Source organism: Martes martes (assembly GCF_963455335.1).
Source record: "Martes martes genome assembly, chromosome: 8".
Classification (NCBI taxonomy): Eukaryota; Metazoa; Chordata; class Mammalia; order Carnivora; family Mustelidae; genus Martes; species Martes martes.
The window spans coordinates 118,204,363-118,224,331 of record NC_137895.1 but is presented as its reverse complement, the minus strand read 5'-3'; the positions used below and the strand labels follow the sequence as shown (position 1 = coordinate 118,224,331).

Genomic DNA, 19,969 nt, shown 5'->3' with positions numbered 1-19,969 from the left:
CCCTCCGCCCCGTCCCCATCCACTCTTCACAGCACTTCCATGGTGATTGTTCTAAACAGTCTAACGCAGAAATCTTAGAAGAGTCAATTGGGAAACCCTTTGTAGAAAGCCGTTTGACATTGACCAAGGATTTTGGTAATTTTTTGGTCAAAAATTACAAAAATCTTTCAAAGCATCATGTATGAATTTGGAACACTATAAACACAGAACATTGAAGAAATTAGTTTGATTCCATTGTGAAATACTGTCTAGCCACTTAAAAAGATGTTTATGTAGCCTTTAGTTTCATGGGTGAATGTTTAACATGTTAAGCAAAAAAGCAACAACAGAAACCTATAAAAGTTTCAACTACAGGGGCGCCTGGGTGGCTCAGTGGGTTAAAGCCTCTGCCTTCGGCTCAGGTCATGATCTCAAGGTACTGGGATCGAGCCCCACATCGGGCTCTCTGCTCAGCGGGGAGCCTGCTTCCTCCTCTCTCTCTCTGCCTGCCTCTCTGCCTACTTGTGATCTCTGTCTGTCAAATAAATAAATAAATAAAATCTTAAAAATAAAAGTTTCAACTACATAAAAAGGCATAGGAAGATAAATGTAGAATCTCTGGGGGGTGATTTCCTTTTTGATTTCTCTTTACATATTTGACCATTTTCTATAGTAAGCATCTTCTTGCCTTGCCAATAAGGAATAAAAAAATCCTATCCAACCCTATTGGCTGGAAGCCCCATTGTGGCATAGTGGTTCCTGTTCACGTTTCAGGCCTCACTGCTCATCATCGTTCCTTCTTAATTTGTGAGTTCCTCAAATATTCCCTGCTCCGTGTTCCCAGGACTTCTTCAATTCTGCTCTTGCTGCTAGAAAATGCCTACTTTGCCCCATCTTTGCCAAGACTACTCCTAGAAACCCTTTAAGACTTAGATGCATCTTCACTGCCTTCCTCCCCTCCCCAAGTGTATTCACTGCCAGTCCTATATGTTCTTAGAACAACCCAGGAACATCTATCTTTAACTTTAAAAAAAATATTTTATTTATTTATTTGACAGACAGAGATCACAAGTAGGCAGAGAGGCAGGCAGAGAGAGAGGAAGGGACGCAGGCTCCCTGCCGAGCAAAGAGCCCGATGCAGGTCAATCCCAGGACCCTGAGATCATGACCTGAGCCGAAGACGGAGGCTTTAACCCCCTGAGCGACCCAGGCAACCCTATCCTTAGCTTCTTTCTGGTTTTTCTTCTACCTCATTGACCTCACTGACTTCTCTTCACTCCCTCTTTTGGCTCCCTTTATGTAGCCTAAATGCTGAGGTTCCTCAGGGCTTGGCCCCCAAGACATCTCTCTTAGGCTCCCTCCCTAAGTGACTGCCTCAGTTCCCATGGGTTTATATATCATCTGTATGCTAAAGTTTCCCAACTTTTTGTCTCCAGCCTTGACCTCTTCCTTGAATTCCAGATCTGAATATCCACAGTGCCTAGCCGACATATTCTCTTAGGTGTTGCATAAACATCTTAAATTGATCACACTCATAAGAGTGCCCTTCATTTTTACCTCCAGACCTGCCTGGTCCTCTCCATTGCAGGCATTCCCCACACTTTCTCATTTCAATACACTGGCACAACCATCAACTCAGGGGTCCAAGAAGGAAATCTAGGTGTCATCTTGATTTCCTCTCTCCTCATTTCATAATTTCATTAGCAATTTGTGTCAATGCTATGTCCAAAATATACCTTCATACTGCCTCCTTTCTCCATTGCTGCTGCTATGCCCTTAGTAGAGGCCACCATTTCTAACCTGCAGTCCTACAAAAGCCTGCCTGGTGGCTTCACTTCCACTATTGCTTCTCCTCCAATCCATTTTCCATTCAACTCAAAGAGTCACCTTAAACATAAAGTGGGACATGTCCTTCTCCTGCTTTAAATACTTCCTGGAGGGCGCCTGGGTGGCTCAGTGGGTTAAGCCGCTGCCTTCGGCTCAGGTCATGATCTCAGGGTCCTGGGATCGAGTCCCACATTGGGCTCTCTGCTCAGCGGGGAGCCTGCTTCCCTCTCTCTCTCTCTCTGCCTGCTTCTCTGCCTACTTGTGATCTCTCTCTGTCAAATAAATAAATAAAATCTTAAAAAAAAATAAATACTTCCTGGAGTACCTAGACTAAAATCCAAACCTTCTGCTAGCTTGCTAGGCCTTAAGTGATTGGAACCCTAATGGCCTGACCTGACTTTGTGCCACTCTCCTCTTTACTCACTGTTCTCTAGGCTCTTTTCCACCCATTCAGAAATCTTTTATGGTGTATCTCCTATGTGCCAGACAATGTACGAGATGCTTAAAGTACACAGGAAAGAAAAAGACCCCGTCCACATAGGGCTTATATCCGAGTAGGAGAAGCAGATAATAAGCAAGTAAATAAATATCTTAAGGCAACTCTAAATTACTTCCTGGAGGAGTGCTTGAGTCTCCACTTCTTCCATTTCCTCAGAGGCCTCTCCAGGTCACCCTAACATAGGTACTTCCGGTCTCCCGTTCTTTCTCCTTGGCACTAAATGCACTTCCCAACATTTGCAGTTATCTTGTCTGTTTTTTTGGTCTTGATCAGTTTCAGCAAAAATTTACAGAATAAATTGGACTCTTTTGTAGATCAACTTTGTCTTTTGTCTTTAACCCCACTAATTCCAGGGGACAGATAAGACCTTGTCTCTTCAACGGGTACTACTGTGTAACTAAGTGAAGCAGCAACTCTCAAAGTATGGTACAGAGACCCCAAGACCCTTCATAAGTTCAAAACTTTCCATAATAATACCAAAATGTTTTCTGACTTCTTTACTTTCCTCTCACAAGTATAGAGTGAAGTTTTTCAGAGGATACACAACTTGGATATTGCAACAGATTTAAAGAAACAGAACACAGCTATCTCCTCAAGGCAGACATTAAAGAGATTTGAAAAACATAAAACATTCCACACTTAACACTAAATCTTTGTTTTTGAAAAGTTATCTTTCATAAAAATGTTACTTTATATGTAATTTTTTTATTTAAAAAAATGAGTGATTTTGAAAATCTCTGGGTTTTAGGACTAACCCAATGGAGGGTAGCATTTTTCATAACATTCAGGAGACGAGGGGAAAATGTACTACTGTAATCCTCAGCTGTAACTCAGGAAAGTTAGTTCTGGAAAGTTCTCTCCCATCTTCTCCATGGCCTGGCTTCTGAGGATGGTTCTGATCTTCTCTGAAAAACTAGAGCTATGCCAGACACTTGGCCCCCAAAGTTATCCTTGTATCTCCCAACATGCCCAGCAAAAAAAGCTCAGACTGATAGGTCACATAGGAAGGAGGAAGGGAAAATATGAGTCAAAGGGACTACAAGTTACAAAAGGAAGAAGGCTCGTTCAACAGACAAGGAGGTGCAGGAGTGATGGGGAAATCAGAGACACATACATATATATATTGAACCAATATAGGGGTGTCTGGGTGGCTCAGTCAGTTAAGCATCTGCCTTTAGCTCAGGTCATGATCCCAGGGTCCTGGGATCAAGGCTTACATTGGGCTCCCTGCTCATTGGAGAGCCTGCCTCTCCCTCTCCCTCTGCCTTTCCCCACCCCCACTTGTGCTCTCTCTCACTGTCTCGCTCTATCTCAAATAAATAAAATCTTTAAACAAAAATTACACCAATGTAAATAAAAGCTCTTTAGGTTCCCAATAATTTTTAAGAGTGTAAAAGAGTCCTGAGACTAAAAAGTTTGAGGATCTTGGTAAATCCTGGCTATAAACGGAGAGGGAAATCAAAGCCAGGCGCATATATCACTGGCCTCAAGGGAAACATACAGAAGTATGCCTCCATCCCCCAGTTTTTTCCCACAAACACCCATGCAAACATGATTTCTGGAGACCCATGGAGTGTCCCCTCTTTCATTTGAATGTTCTTTGGGAATAGAATGGACAATGTGAATTTAAATGAAATAATGCACAGAAAGTGTTTAGAATAATAAGCAATCAAGGAAAATTGTTTAAAAAAAAGCACGAGTATTTGTTCAAAATTCACACTTACTGTCAGTTCTTGGATAAATTAACTTCTCTCAATCTATTTCTCTTTGTACATGTAGAACACAATAATAGCTAGCTTACTCTCTGCATATTGCAACTACTCTGGGAGCTATGGTGATGTTACAATTTAAAAATGAGATAAAGAATTAAAGCAAACAAACAGTAGTATTGTTACGTTACATGGTTCCTCACTGCTATTTTAGAAATCCTGACATTTTCCCACAGAATTTATTTCGTGTTGATTTAAAAAAGATTTGAGAGAGAGGGGTGAGAGGAAGGAGAGGATGCTCGTGCATGCTGAGCAGAGGAAGGGGCAGAGGGAGAAGGAGAAAGAGCAGACTCAAGCAGACTCCCCCCTGAGCATGGAGCCTAATGTGGGGCTCAATCTCACGACCCTTCAGATCATGGCTTGAGCTGAAGTCGAGTCAGATGCTTAACCGACTGAGCCACCCAGGTGCCCCTTGCTTTTGCAATTTTAATTTTATAATAAATGTGTATCATTTTATAATTAGAAGAATGTTGAAGCTATTTTTACCTTGAAAAAGTAAAACATACGGAAAGTTAATTGGCAAACCTTCCCCACATTCAGAAGAAAAAAAACCTTGTCAGATGAGGATGCAAGACAATTTGAAGTACATTCCACTAGGCAACAGAGCACACTCAGTGACAGTTTCAAATTTGGTATGTTGGGGGAAAAAAATCATGCAAAGCTGACTAATAAAGCCAGAAGCAGCGGTATTCCTTTCCTCCTTTATTGCGTTTCTAAAGGAATCATAAAATATGCAAAAGATGTACTTACTGGCCATTGTCCTGTAGAATACAAAGAGGACTTATTTTTTCTTCCGTATAATGCACTTATTCGATAGACACTGACTGAACACCTATGATGAGGTTATGTGTTCTGGGACCTGGGACATAATGATGACTAAGAGTGTCTCTGCTCTCACAATACTTACTAATCTAGTGGAGAAAGCAGTCAAGTAAGTAAATTATTACACAGACATGGAAGGAAAGAAAACTCTTGAATAAATCCTTATGATATTTTATTCTACAGGTTTCATTAATCTACTTCAGGGGTTGACAAACATTTTCTGTAAAGAGCCAGACAGTAAATATTTTAAAGTTTGTGGGCCACAGAGTCTCTGTTGCAACTGCTCACTGCCTTTACAGTGTGAAAACAGCCACAAACAATACAGATACCAGTAAGCCTGGTGATATTCTCATAAAATTTTAATTACAAAAATAGGAATGGCATAGAACTGACACACTGGCGATGGCCAGTGCCTCATCTAGTTTAAAGAGCTAACAGTAACTACGAAATAAAATCCAAAAGCATTTTCTAAAGCATAACTGAAAGCTGTTCAACTAGTTGAGATGTTACTTTCCTATTTCCTAAAAACATTTAATTTATATTTATTTATTTATTTGGTTTAAAAGTTTTTAATAACTGGAAAAGATCCTAAAAAATAACTAAGTACTTAGCCTTAATCAAAAGGGTACGCCTTTGAGTCTGCTGCTTTGTGGACTCAGAATCATACCTGAATTCTTTTCGATTCTGTCAGTAATCTGATACAGGATAATCATGAAAAAATTTAAGTTTGGTTTCTGTATCTTTAGAAATAGAATATTACTGCCACCTAGCTCCATAAAAATAAAGTATAATGAATAAAGCACATCCACAAAGCCTGAACAAGATAAAAACAGCACAAGTTTTAATTTTACCACTGGGTAAAGATACTTCCTCTTTTCAAGTCTCCTGGGAACCAAGGAGAGAAATGAATGGAAAATCCTCTCTTGATAATAGAATCTCATGTGCACTGCTTACCTTCCAACTCTCTTTTCAATATATACAGATTAGTTGACTTGTTTTAGTGAATAAGCGTTTCATTAGTAATCCACAGAGTATCTCAATGCACTAATGAGTGTTCTCTGATAAACAGCATGTGGCCAGCCTTCTCTTCAAAATAAAAAAAAGATCATTTCATTTCAAAATATAAAATGTATTTGTTAGAGAGAAAAAGTCACACTAAACAAAATTATAAAAAGGAAAAGTGAAAGTGCCACCCTATAATATTTCTGTCCACAAAAAGGCCACTGTTACAAGTTTGGTGGGCAGCCCTCTAGACTTTTGTTTTCTATGCTTGTCACACACATATCTATGCACAATTGTTGAGTTTGTGAATTTTTTTTCCTTTTAAAGCAAAAATCATTTCTTACTTTGCACATGGCTCTCCAATTTTATTTAATATCAAACACTTGTAAATTGTTCCTAGTTCACTATCTTGTAAGAATTAATGAGACTTCTTCAAATTTGAAGTTATAGAACAAAATTTAAAAACCAATGTTAAATTTCCAGTAAAATTTCCTTCAATTCACTCAATTTAATTCTAAATAGCTTCATGATAGAAAAAGTTCCTTATATTTCCCACTAATAAAGGACCTTATATTTCCCACCTTAAATGGCAAACAAAAAAAGGTTGCAGCACTTACCAATATATTGTATTTTAATAGAAACATATACAATTCATTCAAAAAGTATTTTAATATAAACATCACTTTTAAACAAAACCAAATAATATTGATAGTCAAGTTCTAAAAAAACTCCCGGTTTCTCTAGAGCACTAAGATGTCACTTCAATAGAGATTGCTTCACATTTTCCAGTCTCTTGATCTGTGCATGTCACATGTAAAGATCCATCCCTAAACAAACAAAGTATAACATTTCATCAGCTCATTTCATAAAAGCAAAAAGTTCTTAAGAAATAATTTGAAGACTTAGAGTAAACGAGATAATTTTAATTTTTGAAAGAAGAGTATTAAGATAAAGAAGAAACACAATTTCAGTGTCTAAACTTAGTGTCATATGCTGTAATTAGATAGCTGTTCTTAAAAATTTCTTTCTGGACCACTGACATAGAACTTGTATTCCTTGAAAACCAGGATGAAGATCTCAAGTTTAAGACGTTATGCACACTGAACATGAATTATGCCATCTTTAAGCCTAGGCCAAGGCAAACCCATGCTAATGAATTTGACATTCTTGCTAAGTATGGTTATGGAATGAATTGTCCCTAAAGTTAATTTGGAAATGATTTACTTGCAAGACACAGTCTTATGGATGGTCAGTTGTTAGTGCAGTGGTAATAGATGGATTTAATTAGTAATATGTATCCTGGAGCTTTTCTGTAGCAATACCAAAATAAACTTATCCTTTCACAGGATAAATAAGATCAACATAAACCTTAGAAGATTATATTTAAGACTGATAAAAATTATATCTCAAACTTCAGGGACCAGTTTTTTACACTGACCACACCAAAATAATTAGAGTTCATAAAAAATGCAGAATGCAAATAATTTGAGCTACACTTTCTTTGTAAAATATAGCAATTTTGTAGAACAAAAAATGTAATTCACTGATAAAACCTTTACAAGCTAATATTAATACCAGGTTTTCCTAGAATAGCAATACGTGAAGAAATCAATAAACTAACAAAAAAGGTCAAGCCTCACAGTGAATATTCGGAACATCAGAAATAATTTTATACCTTTTCATTGTAAGAACAGCTAATATATCGCGTAATCCATTTTCTTTTTTATCTAGATCCTGGAGTACAACCTGTTTATGCAAAAATAATATAAAGATGGTTCAGTACTTTGATATATTAGTAAACTGATGCACCAGTTATTCCAATGGACCAAATCTTACTTACTGAAACCTTTTAAAATAGGGCAGTTTTCAATGACCAGAATCAGAGAATAGGATTAAGCTTTCTTAACTAAGAAACATCGCCTCTAGAAGGAGAGCATATAAGTAATAGATTTGTTTCTCTTAAACATCATATCCTAGGTTATGAAGTATACTCTGTCTCAGAAAAAAAAGACTGCTTTTCTTTTTGGTAATTAAGCCATTACCAGTAACATGTTAAATTATATTTAGGTATATACTTCTATATATACTTCTAAAAATTCCAATATTTTACATACACTTGGAAAACCAATTTAAGGAAACATATGACAAATTCTTTTGTACAAAGATTATAGTTGTACATAAGAAATATTAATGAACTTACCAAAAAATTATTTAGTTTCCTAAAGAAAACTATATCAATAAACCAAGTCTGGAAGTGACTTTTCAGATTTTTCCAGTACCAAGTCTTATGATCTTAGGGGAGCACTAAGGACCTTGGTTTACTCATTTGTAAAACAGAGATTAGAATAGATGGGATCTTTACAAGAGTAGCTCCCAAATTCAGTATTAGTTGACTAACTCTTCTTCTGGCATCTGTAACTTAGGATATGGGGACAGTAGCTGCAGCAGAGTCTCGGAGCAGTGTATGAGGAGAAAAGGTAATAAATGTACAAGAGAGAGAAGCTAAGGGAATACTAAGACAGACAAGTGAGTTTAGAAATACAGGACACAGAAAAGTGCTTATTTAGTAATCCACGACAGAAACATCTGGAGGAGTTTGTGAAAACTTTATTAGTTGAAGGGGCCCTATTCCCCTAGATTCTAAGATGTTTGAGGTAGAGCCCAGATAGGTTTTGTATGTGTGTTTTCATTATCTTTTTGTGGAATTAGAAAACAGATACAAAGCGAAAGATACTATGGATTCCCTTTGCTTACCTACATTTGTTTTATTTTCACTGTAAGAGTATTTCATGCTCACGTCCTATGCTATTTGTTAAAACTTCAGTACAAAGTGTTAAGTAAAAAACAAAACAAAATTCTTTCGTTACCTTCAAATCTACCCACTGTTAAGTTTCCTAAATATATTTCTTTTTTTTTTTTTTTTTTAAGATTTTATTTATTTGACACAGGGAGAGGGATCACAAGGAGGCAGAGAGGCAGGCAGAGAGGTGGGCGGGGGGGGGGGGGAGGCGGAGGGAAGCAGGCTCCCTGCCGAGCACAGAGCCCGAAGTGGGGCTTGATCCAAGGACCCTGAGATCATGACCTGAGCCAAAGGTAGAGGCTTAATCCACTGAGCCACCCAGGCACCCCAATATATTTCTAATACCTACAGATATTTTCTGTATCCATACATGGATATTTATATACACACACCTACCCAAACACCACCTCCCTCACACCCAAGCTCTCAAACTTTTTATTTAAACACAAATGATGTCATACTATAAATACGGCTCTGCAGTCCCTGTATATGTGTTTTTTTTTTAATTAAATTTTTTATTTATTTTCAGCGTAACAGTATTCATTGTTTTTTCACCACACCCAGTGCTCCATGCAATCTGTGCCCTCCCTAATACCCACCACCTTGTTCCCCCACCCTCCCACCCCCGCCCCTTCAAAACCCTCAGGTTGTTTTTCAGAGTCCATAGTCTCTCATGGTTCACCTCCCCTTCCAATTTCCCTCAACTCCCTTCTCCTCTCCATCTCCCCTTGTCCTCTATATTATTTGTTATGCTCCACAAATAAGTGAAACCATATGATACTTGACTTTCTCTGTTTGACTTATTTCACTCAGCATAATCTCTTCCAGTCCTGTCCATGTTGCTACAAAAGTTGGGTATTCGTCCTTTCTGATGGAGGCATAATACTCCATAGTGTATATGGGCCACATCTTCCTTATCCATTCATCCGTTGAAGGGCATCTTGGTTCTTTCCACAGTTTGGCGACTGTGGCCATTGCTGCTATAAACATTGGGGTACAGATGGCCCTTCTTTTCACTACATCTGTATCTTTGGGGTAAATACCCAGCAGTGCAATTGCAGGGTCATAGGGAAGATCTATTTTTAATTTCCTGAGGAATCTCCACACTGTTCTCCAAAGTGGCTGCACCAGTTTGCATTCCCACCAACAGTGTAAGAGGGTTCCCCTTTCTCCACATCCTCTCCAACACACGTTGTTTCCTGTCTTGCTAATTTTGGCCATTCTAACTGGTGTAAGGTGGTATCTCAATGTGGTTTTGATTTGAACCTCCCTGATGGCTAGTGATGATGAACATTTTTTCATGTGTCTGGTAGCCATTTGTATGTCTTCATTGGAGAAGTGTCTGTTCATATCTTCTGCCCATTTTCCTGTATATGTGTTTTAATGTAATTGTATTTCTTGGACATGTTTCTAAGCAAATAAACTGGCTCCACTTCATTTCTTTTAAAGGATGCAGAGGACTCTGCAATATGAAATAGAAATGTGGTATTTTGAAAAAGTAAAGGTATCCTGTATGAGAGACAGCATGGTATAATGGCAAGAGCAAGGGCCCAAGAGTAAAACCAACTGAGGATAAATCTTACCTCAACAAGGAAAATAAGGTACTTACTGCCATGAGCCTGTTTCTCAATCATCTATGAAATGATCATAATAATGTCTACCTCATGGTACTCTCATGCATTTGTAAGTTGCCTGGTTTAGCACCAGGCATACAGCAAACCAAAAACTGTCATTTTCCCCGCCACTTACATTTTACCAAGGAGAGTCAAGAGCACAAGACAAACAGAAAAAAACAAACAAACCACATTGTATTTTGTTTTTGTTTTCCTGTAACTCTTTCAAATTAAAATTGCTTATTCCTTCTTTTAAAAGTAGAAGTAATCCATTCATACAAATGTGTTAAATAGGTATCTTATAAACATTTTATATTGATATTAAACTGAGCCTAATGAAGAAAGAAAAGCTAAACAGTCTCACATGACTAATTCATTGCCCAAATTTATGTATTCACCTGTGCGAACTTGTCTTCCTCTTTTGCAGAGTTTTTCCCCTCAGACTCATAGAGTTCAAGGCACACTGAAGATATACTTCCAGGGGCTTGTAATGTGTGTTGTCTTCGAGCTGGCAAAGGAGTCCCTGATGGGAATAATACTGTGAAACTGTCGGCTCCTGATTCATCGACTCCCTAATAAGCAGAAAAATAATATGCATATCCTTTGATATTTATCATTACAATTATAAAGTCACTCCTATTATAAATATAATACTTTATCCTTGTTGATAATCTAGAAAATACAGATAGGCAAAGGAAACAGATGTGATCCTTGATCCCAACTTACTTCATTTAAAAATAAATTGAAACGTGTATCTCTCTATCTGTATTTGAAGCTTATGATTAAAAAAAATTTTTTTTAAAGATTTTATTTATTTCTTTGACAGAGAGAGAGAGACACAGCGAGAGAGGGAACACAATCAGGGGGAGCGGTAGAGGGAAAAACAGGCTTCCCACTGAGCAGGGAGCCTGATCCCGAGATCATGACCTAAGCATCTGCCTAATGACTGATCCACTCAGGTGCCCTTATGATTAAAATTATAAGAAATTAATATGTTAGATAAATACTAACTGAAAGAAAACAAGAAACTCATTAAATGTAAAATTATAAATCTAAATTTAAAAATTTTACCAATATACAAATTTTCATTGTAAAATCATGGTATGTATAAAAACTTACGACAATAAGTTTCTGCTACTTTTATGGAAAAGTAAAGAAAAGCTAAACCTACCTTAACTAAAATATCTTTGGCTGAACACTCTATCTTAAGGGAGTTTTCCACTAAAAGGTTTTCTTTCCCAATAAGAATCCCTGCTTCTATAGCTGCACCAATAGGGATGACCTCATCAGGAGGGATAGAATTCAGAAGCTCAACAGTTGGGAAGAGATCTTTAATCAGTTGTTGTAGCCTTGGGATTCGAGAAGACCCTCCACAAAGGACAACCTAGAAAATAAAAATAATTTTCATTTTTTACTTTTAGAACAATGGCTGTTTCTCAAAATCAAGTATTAAAAGTTCGGCCATCTTTACCCATGTAATAATAAAATACAAGAAGTCCTATTGTAACATTATTTTATGTTGTACTTACCATATATAAAAAATATATATATTTAACACATCTTAAGTATTTAACATATTCTTTACTCATAAAAACAAAATTTAAAATGAAGAGATCTTACCACATAGTAGAAAATACAATATAGCAACAACGTGGCTTATGATTAATACTGGGCATATGCAGCTTAACCATAAACAGGCATCTGAATAGGAAATATATTAATATTTTATACTATCCCAACACTTCTAAAAGAAATGTTTACATACATCTTATGGCATTTTTATGACAAATATAAGCAATCTCACTATGTGAAAACTACGCCACAGATTTTTATCTTCACCATGGAAGAACACTGAATTTTCTGAGGAAAAAGATGTTTTACAAAACTACATTTTAAGCTCTTGGTCCATCTAGTTAAATATCTTATCTCTGAAGAACTTCATATAAAACTACTCCTTTACGAGCTTGTCTACCCAAGTGCCCCAGCTTTTATGGCTGCCACCTGAGGGACTGAGGCTCCAAATCACCTAGCTCCGATAGTTAAAAGTACTGGCATTCATGAGTCCCACAGGACTATCACAATGAGGCAGTTTTTAAATGGTTAAGGAGCACCCCCTGCCCAGTGGCTATATACCTATATACCTGGGCTCAGCAGAGAGGGAGCCAGGCAAAAATGCCCATTTCCCTGTTTATCCCTGGAGGAGGTTTAACTACATACTTTCCCAGCTGCTGCCTGAGAGTCTGGCTTCCAATCAGCTTGTTTCTGCAATCCTCCTCTTTGGGACACTGATGGTCTTGGCACACTCTCAACTACTGAGAGCCACTAAGAACAAGATGGCAGCTTAGGCATATAGATTTGAGAGGCAACCAGAAGTTTGGGGCTGGGGTGATTGACAAAGTTAATTTCTTATGTAAGACCAGTGTGTCAAGACTGGAAGATGTGGTAGTTATATGTAATGCACAGAAACCAACATGGAGAGTCAACATATATATTCCAAACAAAATAACAAAATAAATTCTCAAAAACTGATCTTAATGAGACAAAGATAAGTGATTTTCCCAGTACAGTTTATAACAATAAGGCTGCTTGCTGGAGTCAGCAGAGTAATGTGTGAATAAAGTGAGAATCTCAACGAGACATAGAGAATATTAAAAAAAAATACCAAATCACAGAACTGAAGAATAACTGAACTGAAAAATTCAGTAGAGAGGTTAAACAGCACATTACATGAAGGAAAAGAAAGGATTCATGAACTCAGCACAGGACAGAGGAATTCGTCTAAAGATAGGAGTAAAAAGAAAAAAGAATGAAAAAGAATTAAGATGGCTTAAGGAACTTACAGGACAGTAGTAAGTATACTAATGCACGTACTATATAAGTCCTAGAAAGAGAAGAGAAAGAAAAAAGGGGCAGAATGCATATTAAAAGAAATAATGGTTAAAAATTACCTAACCTGGGGAAAGAAACAGATATCCAGATCCAGTAAGCCCCCAAATTACCAAGTAAGATGTATAAAGGGACCTACACTGAGAAACATTGTAATTAAAGTGTCAATGGGTCACATGGCTGGTTCAGTCGGTTAAGCATCCCTCTTGATTTCAGCTCAGGTCATGATCTCAGGATCATGAGACTGAGCCCAGCATCAGCCTCACTCCTGGGCATGGAGGCTACTTAAGATTCTCTCTCTCCCTTTCCCTGTGCCCACCCACCTGCTCCCCTCTTTAAAAAAAAAAAAAAGGCATCAAATGTTAAAGACAGAATCTCAAAGGCAGCAAGAGAAATGCAACTTGTTACATACAAGTGATCCTCTCATAAGATGATAAGCAGTTATTTCAACAGAGATCTTACAAACTAGATGTGAACTATCCTAACTGCTGAAAGAAAAAACCTGTCAGCCAAGAATACTCTACCTGACAAAGCTATCCTGCAGAACTGATGGAGAGATGTGTTTTACACACCAGTGAAAGCTGATGGAGTTTACCAGACCAAGCAATGTTCAATGGAGTTTTCAAGGATGCTAATTCATTAGTAACTTGAAAACATATGAAACTGTAAAACTCACTGGGAAAGGCAAATATATACAGTTGACCCTTGAATAATTCAAAGGTCAAGGACACTTATTCCCTGCATAGTTGAAAATCCATGTATAATTTCTGACTACCCCAAAACTTAACTATGAATAGCCTACTGTTGACCAGAAGCCTTATCAATAACACAGTCAATAAACACATATTTTATATGTTATATGTGTTTTATACTATATTCTTACAACAAAGTAAGCTAGAGAATAAAATGTTAAGAAAACCATGAAGAAGAGAAAATCCATTTATGAGCAGATCTGTGCAATTCAACCTGTGTTGTTCACAGGTCAACTGTAGTTAAATTCAGAATACTCAAATATTGTAATGGTGGGGGGTGAGCACTTATAACTCTAGCATAAAGGCTAAAAGAAAAAAATCATTAAAAATGACTATAACTACAATAATTAATTAATGGATACACAAAACAAAAAGATGTAAATTGTGACATCAAAAACAAAATGTGAAAAAGAGGAGTGTAAAAATGTAGAGCTTTGGTATATGTTCAAAGTTAAGCTGTATCGGTTTCAAATAGGCTATTATAACTTGTTTTATATAAGCTTCATGGTAACCATAAAGCAAAAACCAATAATAGATACAACAAAAGATAAAAAGAAAGATATCAAAGCACATTACTATACAAAAAAATCAACAAATCACAAAGGAAGAAGGAATAAAGGAATACATGAACTACAAAACAGAAAATTAGCAAAATGGTTAGAGTAAGTTTATGCTTATCAAAAATTACTTTAAATTATTTTTTGTACCCTAACAACAAATTATTGGAAAGAAAAATTAAGAAGACAATCCTATTCACAACAGCAAAAAAAGAATAAAAGACTTAGGGATACATTTAACCAAGGAGGTGAATGATTTATACACTAAAAACTATAAAGATATTGATGAAAGAAATTGAAGAAGACATGAGTAAGTTGAAAGATATTCCATGTTCATGGATTGGAAAAATTAATATTGTTTTTTAAAATATTTTATTTACTTATTTGATAGACAGAAATCACAAGTAGGCAGAGAGGCAGGCAGAGAGAGAGGGGGAAGCAGGCTCCCCGCCAAGCAGAGAGCCCAATGCGGGGCTCGATCCCAGGACCCTGAGATCATGACCCGAGCCGAAGGCAGAGGCTTAACCCACTGAGCCACCCAGCACCCCGGAAAAATTAATATTGTTAAAACGCCCATACTACCCAAAGTGATCTACAGATTCAATGCAATCCTATCAAAATTCCAATAGCATTTCTCACAGAAATAGAAAAGACAATCCTAAAATCCATATGGAACCACAAAAGACCCAAAACAGCCAAAGCAATCTTTAGAAAGAACAAAGTTGGAGCATCATGCTTCCCAATTTCAAAATATATTACAAAGCTATAGTAATCAGAACAGAATGGTATTGGCACAGAAGCAGACACACAGATCAACAGAATGGAGAGCCCAGAAAAAAGCCCATGCATAAATGGTCAATTAATTTTCAACGAAGGAACCAAGAATATACAACATGACCCTGAGATCATATAAGGACAGTCTCCTTAGTAAGTGGTGTGGGAAAAGTGGATATCCACAGGCAAAAGAATAAAACTGTACCATTATGTTATACCATATACACAAATTAACTCAAATTGAAGACTTGAATTAAGACCCGAAACTATAAAACTCCTAGAACAAAGCAGGGGGTAAGCTCCTTGACATTATTAGTCTTAGTAGTGATTTTTTTTGGATTTGACACCCAAAGCAAAAACAATAAAACCAAAGATAAATAACAGTAAACTAAAAAGCTACTGAACAACAAAGGAAACCATCACCAAAGTGGAAAGGCAACCTGGAAAAAGGGAAAAAATATTTGCAAACCACATACCTGAAAAGGGGTTAATATGCAAAATATACAAGGAAGTCATAAACTCAAAAGCAAAAAAACCAAAACAACCTAATTAAAAAGTGGGTAAAGGACTTAAATAGACATTTTTCTGAAGAAGATATACAGGTGGCTAACCAACACATGCAAAGATGCTCAACATCACTCATCATAAGGCAAATGCAAATCAAAACCACAATGAGATGTCGCCTCACCCTTGTTAGGGTGGCTCTCATCAAATACACAAAAGAGAACACATATTGGCAAAAATACAGATGAAAGGGAACCCTTGTACACTGCCGGGAATGTGAAATGATAGAGCCACTATGGAAAACAGTACGGAAATTTGTCAAGAAATTAAAAATAAAATTGCCATATGATCCAGCAATCCCACTTCTGAGTATATATTCAAAAGAAATGAAGTCACTATCTCAAAGAGGTATGTGTACGCTCATGTTCATTATAGCATTATTCACAATACCCAACATATGAAAATATCCTAAGTGTCTGTTGATGGATGAATGGATAAAGATGTAGCATATGCATATAGACACAATGCAATATTATTCAGTTTTAAAAAAGAAGGAAATACTGTCATTTGCCACAACATGCATGAATCTGGAAGGCATTATGCAAGGTGAAATAAGCTAGACAGAGAAAGACAAATATGGCATGGTGTCACTTATATGTGGAATCTAAAAAGAAAAAATGTCAAACTCATAGAAACAGAAGGTAGAAAAGTGGCTGGAGCTACGTGGGCTACGTGGTGAGGGAAATAGGGAGAGGTTGATAAAAGGGTATAGAATTTCAGTTGTAAGTGAATAAGGTCTGAGGATCTAATATATAACATGGTGATTATAGTTGATAATATTATATTGTGTAATTGAGATTTGCTAAGAAAGCAAGCTTAAGTGTTTTCACCTCTGACCCAAAAAGGTAAAAATACAGGGTGATAGATGTGTTAATTAACTCCATGGTGGGAATCCTATCACAATGTATACGTATATCTAATCCTACCTGTACACTATAAATACTTTACAACTGTATTTGTCAATTACAATTCAATAAAGCTGAATAAAACTGCTCCTTTATAAAGACCTTAATTTCCTAATTCATACATTTAACACTTACATCTCCATAGCTACAAAGGACATTGAATAAATAGGCAGCCCAAGAAGGGAAACCATCAATAATTACTTCTTATTTCACAGTCTTTTTATGGATATTCTCAAGCTCAATGTATTAGAGAAAAAGACCAACTGATGAAAACTAGGCCTCTTTAACATTAGGTGTGAAATGAGGAGTAATATCATACTGATCTTCAGGTGAGGGCACGAGGAACATCAGCTGAGTGAAACAGCAAAAAGGAAAAGCAGGTTTGCCCTGGCAAAGTTCCCTAAGACCTCCCTAAAAGGTCTGTTCTGGAGGTAAGTAAAAATAAAAGTCTTCTCTAAAATTTTATGATCCCATGTAAATACCATGAGGATAAGAATGTAGAATATGCCACTCAAATTTCTCACAGTCAACATCAAAAAGCTTTATCAAGAAGCAATTAAGTGGTGCTATGCAAAAAAACCCAAAAACCCCAAAAAACAAAAAACCAGAAAGTCTTGGCTTTTGGAATTTTCATTTAAAAAAGTGAAAAAAATAACAATGTGTTACCATTAATGCTGACAGTAACCACCAAGTTTTAATTTAAATAAATTCTTTAAAGATCTAGTCTGTACTATAAGATTTCTTTTGTGATTTAAATTTTAATAGAGTATACATATTTTGAACATAAATAACTTACTAAATAACATACTAAACATAAATAACATACTAAAGGATTTTCAAATGTAACTTTCACAGTAATTTCATAAAACTGCTGTTAAAAAAAAATCAAACCACCTTAACTACTTGGGTACTAAAAACATGAATTTAAACAACAAAAAGGAAAAAAATATATTACAGATTATTCTAAAAATACAGAAAATAATAAAATCTATCAAAGCTTACAGAATAAAACCAAAGCTATTAAGAAGTGAAACTGTAGTTAATTTTTTTACTACAGAAAAAAATGAAAAAAAAATTGGCATTCAATATAAAGATTTAGAAAAATAACAAAAGTGTCCTGGAAAGACTGGAAGAAATAAGGAGAAAATCAGAAATACACCAATTAGAAAAGAAAAAAAAAAAAAGACTTTAAAAAAAATCTGAAGTTTTTTGGGGGGTAGTAGTGGCAGGAGTTAGAGCCAAAAAATAAAAAACAAACCAAAAAATCTGTCAAGCCTAGCAAAGGAAAAGGAAATTCCAAAAGCAAAAAATAAAAAAATAGAGAAATTGTCCAGATTTCAAAAATTCCTTTATACTTTTAAATTTTAATATCAAAAGATACACAAAAATTAAAAATTATAAGATTATACAAAGTCAAATGTTAAAAATTTAAGAGATCATCATGAAGTAGGTCCACAAAATAATTTAATTCAAAATTGAGGCAGTAAAGAGAAATCATGAAAGTTTCTTTAGAGCTGAGGAACAGAGAATATCCACAGGATACTTAAGAAGATAAAAATGCATTAAATTCATCTTTTAAACACCCGATAACCCAGGAACAAAACCACAAAAGCAAACACCAACAAAACAAAACCCTCTGGAACAGAGGTTGCAAAGTAGCAACTTGCAAATTTTATCGTGCAAAATGTTTTGTTTCTTTACACAGCATTCTTTTATAAAACTTTTTTTTAAAGAGATTTTATTTACTTGACAGACATCACAAGTAGGCAGAGAGGCAGGCAGGGGGGGCAGGGGAAGCAGGCTCCCTACTGAGCAGAGAACCTGATGCGGGGCTTGATCCGAGGGCCCTGGGATCATGAACTGAGCCGAAGAAAGAGGCTTAACCTACTGAACCACCCAGGCACCCCCTTTTTAAAAATTTTTAATTAAAAATTTTTTTTTGTTTTAGGCTAATTCTTTATTTTTATTTATTTAAAAAATTTTTTTAAATTTCTTTATTTTTTTAATTAGCATGCAAATGTATTATTTGCCCCAGGGGTACAGGTCTATGAACCGTCAGGCTTACATACTTCACAGCACTCATCATAGCACACACCCTCCCCAGTGTCCATAACTCAGCCACACTATCCCTACCCTCCACCCCCCAGCAACCCTGTTTGTTTTGTGAGATTAAGAGTCTCTTATGGTTTGTCTCCCTCCCAATCCCATCTTGTTTCATTTTTTCCTTCCCTAGCCCCCATGACTCCCCGCCCTGTCTCTCAAGTTCCCTGTATCAGAGAGATTATATGATAATTGTCTTTCTCTGATTGACTTATTTTGCTCAGCACAATACCGTCTAGTTTCATCCATGTCACTGCAAATGGCAAGATTTATGTTTCTTTTGATGGCTGCATAGTATTCCATTATGTGTGTGTGTATGCATATATATATACATAAATCACATCTTCTTTTTTTAAAAGATTTTATTTATTTATTTGACACAGAGAAAGAGATCACAAGTAGGCAGAGAGGCAGGCAGAGAGAGAGGGGGAAGCAGGTTCCCTGCTGAGCCGAGAGCCTGATGTGGGGCTCAATCCCAGGACCCTGAGATCATGACCTGAGCTGAAGGTAGAGACTTAATCCACTGAGCCACCCAGGTGCCCCATATATACCACATCTTCTTTATCCATTCATCTGTTGATGGATATCTAGGTTCTTTCCATAGTTTGGCTATTGTGGACATTGTTGCTATAAACATTTGTGTGCATGTGCCCCTTCAGATCCCTACATTTGTATCTTTAGGGTAAATACTCAGTGGTGCGATTGCTGAGTCGTAAGGTAGCTCAATTTTCAACTTTCTGAGGAACCTCCACATTGTTTTCGAGAGTGGATGCCCCAGCTTGCATTCCCGCTAACAGTGTAGGAGGGTTCCCCCTTCTCCACATCCTCGCCAACACCTGTCATTTCCTGACTTGCTAATTTTAGCCATTCTTACTGGTGTGAGGTGGTATCTCACTGTGGTTTTGATTTGTATTTCCCTGATGCTGAGTGATGCTGAGCACTTTTTCATGTGCCTGTTGGCTTTAAACAGTATTCTTAAAAGTTCTGAATTAGTTACGAACATTTAAACAGTAAATTAAAAAAAAAAATCAAAACACCATGTAAAAACATCTCTAGAAGGACTAACAAAAAATCAGTAGCATTAAGTTACCTCCAGGGAGGGAAAAAGATTGGGTGGTTG

At 36.6% G+C, this 19,969-nt stretch overlaps 1 protein-coding gene across 2 annotated transcripts in view; it reads right to left on the bottom strand.

The window, feature by feature from the left end:
- Window positions 1–5,055: 5,055 nt before the first annotated feature.
- HSPA14 (heat shock protein family A (Hsp70) member 14) overlaps window positions 5,056–19,969 on the bottom strand; it is a gene marked incomplete at its 5' end in the record, with an annotated part of 40,236 nt that continues 25,322 nt past the window's right edge. For both annotated transcript variants that reach the window (XM_080812128.1, XM_080812129.1), the window contains 4 exons: window positions 5,056–6,725; window positions 7,574–7,644; window positions 10,710–10,883; window positions 11,483–11,695. In XM_080812128.1, the coding sequence (XP_080668254.1) occupies window positions 6,647–6,725; window positions 7,574–7,644; window positions 10,710–10,883; window positions 11,483–11,695 (537 nt within the window). In that variant the 3' untranslated portion in view covers window positions 5,056–6,646. The remainder of the gene's footprint in view (window positions 6,726–7,573; window positions 7,645–10,709; window positions 10,884–11,482; window positions 11,696–19,969) is intronic.